General features: G+C 44.9%; 1 protein-coding gene across 1 annotated transcript in view; it reads right to left on the reverse strand.

Moving 5' to 3' along the window:
* Positions 1-5,954: 5,954 nt before the first annotated feature.
* The window catches only part of npy2r (neuropeptide Y receptor Y2), a gene marked incomplete at both ends in the record, with an annotated part of 8,172 nt that continues 1,954 nt past the window's right edge, over positions 5,955-12,172 (reverse strand). Inside the window, one exon of the mRNA XM_084318407.1 lies at positions 5,955-7,100. Within this exon, the coding sequence (XP_084174533.1) occupies positions 5,955-7,100 (1,146 nt within the window). The remainder of the gene's footprint in view (positions 7,101-12,172) is intronic.

Here is a 12,172-nt window from a genome sequence, read left to right on the forward strand (position 1 = left end):
ATCAAAATCATATGTTTGGGCCGGGAAGGGAACAGGGGGGACCACAGAGGGAAAAAAGTCATCTTTCAGCGACGCCTGCCACGAGCCGCTCGGGACTTGCCACCCCGGGGAGCCCCGGAGGGACGGTAAAGGATAGGAGGCTGGTCACGACGATCCCTACCGTCACCTCCGGGCGTAGATGGGCCGGCTGCAGTGGCGGAGGCGCCCTCTTTCCTCCTGGCCTTCTTTGCCGAAGGTCCAGCAGTGGCGGTGGTAGCAGCGGCGGCTATGGCGGCGGAACCCCGACGACGAGCCTTCCGTCTGACTCCACCGGCGACATCGGGCGGGGGGAAATGAGGCTGGAGTACGGAACGCTCCTCCTGCATCTCCCTGCAGGTCGAGGTCATCAACTGCAGTGCCGACCCGAAGAGCCCAGCATCGGAGAGGGGTGCCGTCAGAAGTGGAGTCCTTTTCCTTTCCGGCACACACGCCTGCTCCAGCCAAAGGTGGCGCTGGACTAGAGTGGCCAGGGCGCGTACTTTCCCAGCGGCAATGGCCTGCGGCTGGATCAGATGCAGGATGGCTCCTGCCGACTGGGCGAGCTGATCATGTTGCAAATCAGTCAGCTCCGTACCGCCCGTCAGTATCCCGGACATGAATCTCGCCAGCTGCGCGATGTTAGAAGTGGCAGCCAGAGATTGAGTCGCGGAGATAAATGACTGGTCACTCCAGTAAGCCAACCGCCTCGCCGATTTCCCTTGGGGAACCGGCTTCCGTAACGGCTCCCACACCACCTCAGGACAAAGGAGAGCTGCCATCGGCCTATCAAGCCGAGGCACCCCCTCCTTCATGCCGTCTACCAAACCCACCACCCTCGTGACTCGCACGTAGGCGGGGGTGAGGCCCATGATGTGGGAGACCACCTGTCCCTGACGGATGTAGGCCTCCATCGAGGGGAAAAATGGACAGACAACGCCCATCTCTCTCACAGGACGGCATTGCCATAGATGACTTATGAGATCATCAGGAACAGGAACAGGCAGTGGCTGCGGCAGCGGCACGCCGTTTGCGACTGCCGCCGCCGCCATGAGCTCGGGGAACAAAGCATGCAGTTCCCCCTGCATACTTTCCCCCACCGAGCTTGCGTCCCTCACATGCAGCAGACTACTGGTTACAGAGCCACATTCTGATGTGGCTGATAGCAGGGCATCCCGCCGCCGAGTCGGAGGTTCTAACCCAACATCTGCGTACGAGGAACCCCAAGGAGACCTATCACCCCCCTCCAGTGTTACCTGGACATGTCTCCACCGGGGCGTCAAACAAGAACCCGTCCGCTTCTACCATGTAGTCCTCTGTTTCCATTGGCCATGGAGAATCAGACGCATCCTCATCCGGCTCCAGCAACTCACCAAAACCAGGCCGTTCGCGTCTACAAGCCACCATCTCACGACGGGAGCGAGCAGACGCAAAAAGGTTGCGTCTCAAATCCTCCGCCACCAGAGGAGCCGGCCGCCCAACAGCAAACGACTCTCCGGAGGCAAAGGAACCAGAGCCGGAACTAGGCCATTGCACAGGAGACGGCGCTGATGCACCAGCTCCTTGGAGAGGCAAACTACCTACCGGGCGCGGCTGCCGACCACGAAAGAGGCCTCAACCCCGCTCCAAGACGCACGACAGAGGAGGCAATGGAGAACCGCTGGTGAAGGGTAACGTTGCTAGCGCGACCCTCCGAGGTAAACATTATGACTTCGCTTTTTTCTTTTTAAAGTTATGAGAGAAAGAAAAAAGCAAGAAAAAATGTAAACACGTAACTCAACTTTCTTCAGCTAAAACAACCTCGTCAAGTGATGTATACAACAGGCACTTCCTTGTGGTGAAAGTGAAGAAGGAGGCGAGTAGGTGACCACACACCTGCTTATGAAGGTAGCGGATAGGGGTGTGGCCAGACGGATGTTGGTATGTAAAGGTACATTGTGGATTTTTATTCAGTGCACGAAGTGAGGTTAGTGCAGATGACGCTGAGCGGCAGCCAGTATGATATAGAACCTTCTGTAGTGTGGTTGTGAAAGGGTTAAGCATTTGTTGTGTGGCAGTGAAAGGATTAACCTTCTGTATTGTCGCAGTGAAAGGGTTAACCATTTGGTAGTGTGGTAGTGAAAAGGTTAAGCCACTAATACTCCACGAGTTCACTTGTACCACTTGATGTTTTTGAGAATATTTGTGGGGAAAAGTCCTATTTGATGCCTTCAACTTATTATGGATGATAAGCACCATAATGTATGATGATAACCCTAAAATATATATTTAATTATTAGTGCTGTCAATAGATAAAACAAATTTACTAATTAATCTCACAATTTTCTGTAATTAATCTAGATTAATCTAGATTAAAAATAAAAAATGTCTACTTAAGACCGAATCTTATAACAGATATTTACTTGGGGTAAAATCATGGAATTAATGTAAAATCAACACAAAGAAAGTATATTTAGATTTAAAGACTATTTTAATAGCTTTCTTTGAATACAGTTTCTCTCCTGTGAAATACAAATGTTCAACAAAACCATCAACATTGACTCAGCTAGACCTCTTTCTTATATCCGCGGCGCTAAGATTGAAGATTTTTCACTCCATAGATTAATCTAGATTAATTAATTTTAATGCTTTAAATAATTTAAATTAATCTCCAAAGTTAAAGCATTAACTTTGACAGCCCTATTAATTATATATATATTGTTACGAGGCAGTCATTTCTGGATATGGCAGTGATTAAAGTGGAATGACTTTTTACATTTTAAAGGGGCATGCCAACATTATGGGAAATTAACAATACTAGGTACAATACTAGGTACAACTCTCTTCACTCAAATTGTATTTGTCCTGGAGGTCAAATATGCTCCATATGAACGAATGAATGAATGAATGAATGAATGAATGAATTATTTTATTTCGAATGTTTACAAATAAATAAACAAACAAATAATTTTTCGAAAATTTTCAAAAAATAAACTGCGGCTGCTCCATAGACAATGAATGGGGTACCCACTTTGTTCTCACCCCCAAATTTGTTTTGTATTCTAGTGTTGCTAATGGGTGTATTCTTAACCCTTTCACTACCACACTACATGTTAACCCTTTCACTACCACACTACAGACGGCTAACCGTCTGTAGTGTGATAGTGAACGGGTTAACCTTCTGTCGTGTATTTGTGAAAGGGTTAATAAACAAGTTGTTCCAACACTTTTGGAGCAGATCCTGAGCTGTCTCTGGAAATCGTTGATATCATCTGCACTGAAATATCGTAATGTATGACCAGTCTTTGCCATGTACTGCATCACACTCTGAATAGAGGAACAGAACAATAACGACAGAGTTTCGACGGCAGGCTCCAAAAGACATTAGTCTATGTAGAAAATAAATCCATTGTTGTGCTTTGTTACTTTGTACCTTCCATGACAAGGATTCATCCAGATAATATGCTCAAGTATTTGTTGGATGTAAACCATCTTTATGACGTCATTACGGAGCCGCTGGATGTGTACCCTTCTGTAGGCTAGCAGTTACTTATGGTTTTAACCCTTTCACTTTCAGGTTAACCGTCTGTAGTGTGGTAGTGAACGGGTTAGCCTTCTGTAGTGTGGTAGTGAAAGGGTTAACCTTCTGTAGTGTGGTTGTGAAAGGGTTAACCCTTTGTCATGTGGCAGTGAAAAGGTTAACCTTGTGTATTGTCACAGTGAAAGGGTTAACCCTTTGGTTGGTTGATTGATTGAAAACTTTATTCACAGATTGCAGAATGGGTACAATACAGTACGGCTCAATACAAACAACTGCTAAGAGGATGCAGACCAGAGAAAGACTTTTGTCTTGTTTACATCAGGGTCCTCCATTTTCAATTCATCAAGACATACAAGACATACAAATATACAGTACTGTGTAAGAAAGAAAAGAAATTATCATAAAAAAAATATATTATATATACATCCGAAGGGGAATAAACTGTACATTGGTAGTGTGGTGAAAGGGTTAAAGTGTCACTGTCCCATTCATTGTATATGAATGAGTCCCAGCTTTTTCATCCAGGCGACATCACAGAATGGTTGTTGGTGTTCTACCTCCAGGAGAGAGTAGAATATAACTGTCCCGGGACACAGGAGTAGGAGTAGATTCTTGAAATGGACAGCAAACCCCTTTAGGTAACTGTTTAGTAGACTGTTTAGTCACCGCCGAGCTCCTTTCACCGTTTGCCATCACAAATACAATAGTGACACAATCAATAATTTTATTGACTTTCCTGAAACCGGTCTCCAACTTTGATTCGCTACCTCACTCAGTGGGTATTGCGTTTCTGTTACACCACATGACAGCATTGATTCTTTACTAGACAATAGCTAGAGATATCGATATATTCCCATAAAGCATCCTATAGCTTGCTTTTACTCTATTATGATGGATAATAGGAGTCGCTGTTTACAACGACCAGGACCCACCCTCACCGGCTTCCCACCCACTGACACTGCCAATTGTGTCAGCACGGACGGTCGACCAAGCCGGTGGTACCGGTCCGCTGGCAGTTGGATTCGATCCCACTGTCTCTGCGGTGGTAGACAGACGCTTAGTCCGCTGAGCTACCCGGCCGCCCTCTGAACCCATTGTTCTAATCAAACCCTTGCTTATAGAACACAGCCCCTTCCCATGGACCCGCTCTTTGAGACAGCAGCAGGTCGATAACTTCCAACAGCTTGTAAACAATTATTGGATTACGTGCTGAATGGACCGTGAATAGCCGACTAAAAATGGAGACATTAGGACCAATACCCCCACCCCCACGTGCTGCACATACACACTAACTGAGCAAAGCAGCAGGGAGGGCCCTTGAAAGGATTGAGCAGAGGTGCAATCACTGCGAGACCGCTAGCGCTAATTAGTACAACCCTGGCTGCAAACAAAGGAATATACTGTAAGGGGGGGGGGTTCCGGAACTCCTCTTGTCTGTTTTAATTTAATAGGAATCAACTACAATAGTGTCCTTTCAACCTTTCAACCCTAATGTACAGCTCACCCAGATCCCATGCCTGTAATTCTAATTCAGTCCCTCTAACAAAGGTGTCAGCAGTGACGTAATGCTTATAAGTGATATAAGCCCACATATATTCTTCTCTTCAGCCTTTATACACTTTGCCAACATAGGCTGTATATATATGGTAAATGGCTGCATTTATATAGCGCTTTTATCCAAATCGCTTTAGGCTACAATTTATTCCTCACATTTGACCCATTCACTCACAAACCGACGGTGGAAGCAACCATGCAAGGTGCCAACCTGATCATTGGGAGCAGTTAGGGGTTAGGTGTCTTGCTCAAGGACACTTCGACATGCTGCCAGGGAAGAGCGGGAATCAAACCAGTAAACCTCCGGATAACCAGACGACTGCTCTACCTACCGAGCCACTGTCATTTTACATTTGTTAAGGGATGAACAGGAGGTTCCATAAGAGGGCAGTTGTACCACAGCATTTAAACACCAGTGCCATGATACCACACCTCTGCTGCACCAAACTGATTTTTACAGAATCCTGAAATACAATTTAAATTGAATGACCTCACACTTATATAACTATACAATTATGTTCATATCATGAGTCGTTGAAATATCCACACAAAATAGAACACAATGAATACACTTTTCGCTTAATATTCATGTACATTCATAATAATTCAGACCTTCGAGGCTCTGAGATCCGTGCACGCTGCTGTGTCTGTTTCCCTCTGCGTCTTCCTGCCCATGATGAATGCCTTATAAAAATTCATGGCTGTCTTTACATGACAGATCTTTACAGAATCCTGAAATACAATTTAAATTAAATGACCTCACACTTATATAACTATACAATTATGTGAGTTGTTGAAATATCCACACAAAATAGAACACAATGAATACACTTTTCGCATATTATTAATGTACATTCATAATAGTTCAGACCTTCGCGGCTCTGAGATCCGTGCACGCCGTGTCCGTTTCCGCCTGCGTCTTCCTGCCCGTGACGCCGCCGCCCTTTGACCCCAAGTGGACAGACCCACCACACTTACACACGGAGAGAAAAGCGGTCCTGTAGTTGCTGTTCATCCACCCGTAGAGGATGGGGTTGACGAACGTGGAGCACATTGCCACGATGTGAAACGCGGTGAACAGCAACTTGTAGTCTTTCATGTCCAAAACGCTGCCGTCTATGTCGGTGGCCAACTGGAACGCCTGCAGCGGCAACCAGCAGACGGCGAAGACCACCACGACCGTCACCAGCATCTTCGTGGTCTTCCTCTTGCGGCGCTGCCGGTCGTTCCGCCGCAGCTTGCTCCAGATGTGGACGTAGGCGAAGGAGTTGACGGCCAGGGGCAGGCCGTACTGGACCAGCAGCATGGAGACGCTGTAGACGGTGCCGACGTCAGCGTCCAGACCGCCGCCGCCGCCGCCGCTCTCGCTATTCTTCTCCGGCCACTTCTCTGCGCACACCTGGATGGAACGCCCCGGCGAGAGGTCGAAGGTCCCGTACTCCCGGAAGACGGCGAGCGGGCTGGCCAGGAGGGCGCTGGCGGCCCACGTCAAGACGATGACCAGGGCGCACGTGTCCCGCGACATCTTGGTCTCCAGGTGGCGGACGATGCTCCGGTGGCGGTCCAGGGCGATGACGTTCAGGGTGACGGTGGACACGTGCACGGCCACGCCCTGGGCGTAGGGCAGCGTGAAGCACAGCACCCGCCCCAGCATCCACTCCCCGTGGAGGGTGTAGATCAGGGTGAACGGGAGGCAGAGGGTGTTGGTCAGCAGGTCGGCCACGGCGAGGTTCACGATGAAGAAGTTGGTGACCGTCCGCAGGGTTTTGAACTTGTACACGACGTATATCACCAAGGTGTTTCCGATGACCCCCAGCAATATGATGGTGCTGTATGCGAGGATGAGGACCACTTGCACTCCGACCAGCCTCGTGCTGTCCTCGAGGTCCAGGAAGGTGCCGTCGTTGAACGGGTTGGTCGGCGAGCAGCAGTTGGACTCGAGATCCAGCTGAGCGTCCTCCATTCGCGTCACGTTGGGTTGACTCGGAGCGTCCATTGGTACCGTCTCAGTCTGTGAAGAGACAGACGTATGTTTGAGGAAAAGGACACGGCCATTGAGATGTCATTCAAAATAAAAGAGAATAAATAAAACTGAATAGTCAAGAATGTCCCTAAAGTTCATTTTCTGTACTAAAAATCTTGTATTAAAGTTATGATAGGGAAATTTACCAACACACCTCTCTCTCTCTCTCTCTCTCTCTCTCTCTCTCTCTCTCTCTCTCTCTCTCTCTCTCTCTCTCTCTCTCTCTCTCTCTCTCTTTCTTTCTAACACACACATGCATAAACACACTATCTGTCTCTCTTTCTATCACACACACAAAGACACACATACACACACAATCGCATCACTCTCAGACATATCTACCCTCCTCTCACTCCCTCTCTCTCTCTACACATAGCCTTCAACTTGCACACACAAATCATATGCACAAGCACAGCTGTCTGTATACATCATTATCCAGATATCTCTGTGCATCATATCTATAATTAATATTATGTTCATCAATGGTACACATTAGTTTAGTCTACTCTCCCGTATAAATACATTGTTAGCTCACCGTTCCTTAGATCCACCGTTCCTCTTTTTTAGACTCTTTTTGTATCACAAGTAAACAGTACTGTATTTGTAAATCTGGTATGTCATATAATGTTAAGATTAATTGAAAATGGGGGACCCTGATGTAAACAAGACGAAAGTATTTTCTGGTCTGCATCCCCTTAACAATTGTGTGTATTGAGCTGTACTGTATTGTACCCATTCTGCAATCTGTTAATAAAAATGTCAATCAATCAATCAATCAATCAATCAAGATCTAGGCTTGGGCCCCATTGCTGTAACCTATAGGCAGGGGTGTAAAGTACTTGAGTAATTGTACTTCGTTACAATACAGTACTTTTACTCAATTACATTTCAGAGGGGAAAAAACACATTTAAAATGCTGACCTACAAAGTACAAAGTACAAATCTTGCAGGTCCAACAATTTTAATTAGTATATTTGTTTCTCTGGCTGAACTAACGTTAACGTTATTAATCCTGCTGCCGCACTTATTTAAAAACAGCCAATCAAATCCCCATCAATGGAAAATGAACCCGCCCATACCCATGCTGATTGGTCCTTGTGCAAGACTAGAAAGTGGGGATATTTGATTAAACACCTGCTATCAGAAGAATAGACAGTCAGAAAAAAGGTTTTAACTTTAACTTTTTAGTACTTAAGTACATTTAAAAGTAGAAACTTTTTTCCTTCTACTCAAGTGTGTTGTGACTTGTGAGTATGATTTTGAGACGGTACCCATACTTTCACTTAAGTATAATTTCTGGGTACTTTTTACACCCCTGCCTATAGGTCTCTCCATGTTGCAATATGTCATTCTGTCAGTAAACTCTATCCTTAATCAAATACTGTATAGGTTAAAATATCTCGTCTTGCCTGTGCAACTGTATAGGTTAAAGTGATGTCACATCTTGCCGGTGCAACTATATAGGTTAAACTGATGTCACATCTTGCCTGTGCAACTGTATAGGTTAAAGTGATGTCACATCTTACCAGTGCAACTGTATAGGTTAAAGTAATGTCACATCTTACCTGTGCAACTGTATAGGTTAAAATAATGTCACATCTTACCTGTGCAACTGTATAGGTTAAAATAATGTCACGTCTTACCTGTGCAACTGTATAGGTTAAAAGTAATGTCACGTCTTACATGTGCAACAGTATAGGTTAACATGATGATATCACACCACTTTTACATGTCTTTATGTGTCTATGTTATGTCTATGTGATGTGTTGAGATGTCATGTGTCTTTACGATGTGTCTGTATGATGCATGTCTGAACACTTTGTCCCCCCCCCCCCCCCCCCCCCCCCTACAAGGACCACAATGGAAATAAGCTCTGATCTTTTTTGTGTCTATCCTTGGCAGTATTCCAGACTGTGTTTCTGTCACATGTTTATTTATATATTGTCAAAATAAAGTCAAGTCTGTTGTTGTCCGCCTCTGTGAATAATATCTGGTCAAATTATTCCACATCAGACAATAATAGGAGACTCTTTCTCCAGTCCTTCGCAAACTGAACCACAAACTTGGTATTTCTTTTATTTTTTATCCACTTTTTCTCCTCCTGTTTTTTTCTGTGTTTTTCTCCCATCCCAATTTAGTCGTCATGCCAATTCCCCCCCCTCCCCTTCCTGGACGTTGCTCGCATGTGCCCCCCACTGGTCGGTCTAGGGAGGGCTGATAGATACTATCGCACGTCCCCTCCGATACATGCGGAGTCAGCCAGCCACTTCTTTTCACCTGCCAGCGCGGACTCTCATTGGCGAGGTGTAACGTGTGGGAGGCTCACACTACCCTCACCATCTCCCTTCCTCGCTGTGCAGGCGCCCTGACCGACCTGTAGGAGTCGCTGTTTACAACGTCCAGAATACCACCCCACCGGCTTCCCACCCGCTGACACTGCCAATTGAGCCAGTATGACGGCCGGCCCAAGCCGGAGGCAACGCTGACAGCCGGATTCGATACCGGTGTCTCTCGCGTTGGTGACGAGCGCTTGGTCCGCTGCGCCACCCAGCCGCCTATAAACTTGGTATCTCTTAAACACCTTTGACCCGCATGACAATCGCATTTGATAAAATGGGACCTCCGAGGAGGCGTGCTGCTGGTCCCTGCCCTGCCCCTGGGGAGATGCTGTATTGGGGCTTAACACAGTGGCGGAGGCAGAGAGGTGGCTCTATTATGGCCCAATGGAATGTATTTTCAGCAACAGTTTAGCGTTGCATTTTTATCATGTGGTGATTTATTCATGGTTTTCAATGTGATTAAGATCAATTCTCTGATAGAATGGAAACCTATGATTTGCAAGAAATGGAAAACAAATCTCAATAGCCCTAATAAAATAAAAAGCCCAAACAATTGGTGTAAGCTTGACTTATTCTTGTAAGTGCGGCTACGTGAGACCCATAATCACCGGTTTTACCTTTAAATTGAGATAGGAATGTGGGAAATGAATGACGATGATGTCATTTTTAGCAACTTGTTAGCTTTTATATTATGTCACTGATCTTGTTTTTTTATCTGAATGATCTGTTAATTAATCATTACAGAATCTCACAATGTTTCACAATCACCGTATTTGTTCAGATGGTACATGGAGGGGGCTGATTGTTCTATACTGAGGCTGTAACATCATGTCAAGCACATGTTGTCTTCTCTCTGCACAAATCAATTAGATGACAAGAAAGAATCCTAATTTTGCATGTTTGAACTAATGTCAAGTGAGCTTTTATAGACAGAATTGTCGCCTAGATATAGCTATTATAAAATGTTCTGTTATATATCATACCCACTAGATTACTAGACAAACTATATTCATTGTTGCAGGTGAATGAAGTTATTCTTAATTGGTTTGACAGAAACATTTTTGAGTTGCCTACTATTGCATTTCAAGATAAATTATTAATCATATAGCTAGGCTACCAATACTATACGTCTTTGTGGCTCTATGCGACTTTGAAAGTCAGTAGGACCTAGACCCACTCTAATTTAGTTGTAAACTGCAGTCAGTGTAATTAGTCTAAAACTTTAGATTTTAGATTTAGTTCATACATCTATTTGTCATAACATGTTTATGTTTGTTTGTTTGTTTATTTATGTATTTGTTTGTTGTGTTTTTCATCGGAAGATCGTTTAATTTCGAAAAAGGCAATTTCCAGACACATTAAGGGTATTTAAATAACCTAATCCAGCAATTAAAAAAGCATATTAAAATCCACTCACCTTATTCTGTCATCTGTTGGCTCACAGAATTAAATGTCCAGCTTCCCCTTATCTGTTTTCATCTTCAGAGTTTGCCAGACTTTAAAATGCTCCCTCTCTTGTCTGTGGTCTCCACGCAAATTGAGTCGCATCCATCGCTGGCTAAATGCGCGCAACAAATGAGCGCTTGGAGTTCGGCTGTGCGCGCACTGTGCCTAGAACCCGCGTGGAGAGGTTTGACAGCTCGAGTCGCTCGACAGATTGACTTGACAAAAGAGAGCTTCCTTCCCTGACGAAAATAAACGTTACCCCGAGGGATATGTCTCTATGGCGCGCCGTGATGAATTGTTTCTGATCCATTTCCGAATAGATCAAGCGTCCTGAAACATTTCTGGCAGACAATCGGCTTACAGTACATGGTGTGGCCTGGGGACTGGGGTATAGTATAGTATAAAAAATACAGCTCTTATGGTTATGTAAATACGCAACTCAGAAACTCATAAGCTTGAGCTTAAATAGCCTACTGAACACCCTAAAAGTGCCCCCCCCCCCCCCCCCGGCCCCCCATATGTCAGTTGGTTTTACATTGAATATTATATCTGTATAGGCAACACGAATGTTTACATGCAAAGGTTGCTCACTGCAGAGGACATATCAATTATGATGAATGAGAGTTTATCTAAAAAATGGGACCATGCTGTTGATCCATATCAAACTGTTAGTCCTACTAATATTAATTAGTAATTGGATTGCCACCATTATGGTGCAAAACACCACGTGGTCCTTCGTAATTGAGTTACTGTCTGTGTCTACTAGCCTCCTTGGCTATCTGTGTAAATACACAGATGATGATCAATAACAGAAAGCAGAAAACAGTGTATAAAATAGCATGTTAAAGTTTTGTTGGGAGGTGGAGCACCCCTTAAACAGTGTTTGCTGAAGTTGTTCTTCAATGAAGGGCAACACTGATGCAAGGATTCTCGCATTAAATAATTAGTCCCAAAAGCCGGAGGAATTAATTAAAGGAACACGCCAACTTTTTGGGAAATTTGTTTATTTGCCATCTACCCTGGAGTTAGACAAGCAGATTACATACCCTTTTCTTCTCTGTGCATGCCTGGGCGCAGTGATTTCATCACCTCAAAATCCCTGTTATATATCTGCTTAGAAAACGAAAATGTCAAAAAAATTCAAATGTATTTCTATACAGGTCACAACATCTTTTACAGGAAAGTTTTGGAGTTGATTTGGAGTGTATTTCGTGACTGTTGGGAACTAGGCTACACTGGCACACCTACTTCCAGTGAATGACGCTAAGCTAGGCT

This window comes from Notolepis coatsorum (genome assembly GCF_963971535.1).
Source record: "Notolepis coatsorum genome assembly, chromosome: 7".
Lineage (NCBI taxonomy): Eukaryota > Metazoa > Chordata > Actinopteri > Aulopiformes > Paralepididae > Notolepis > Notolepis coatsorum.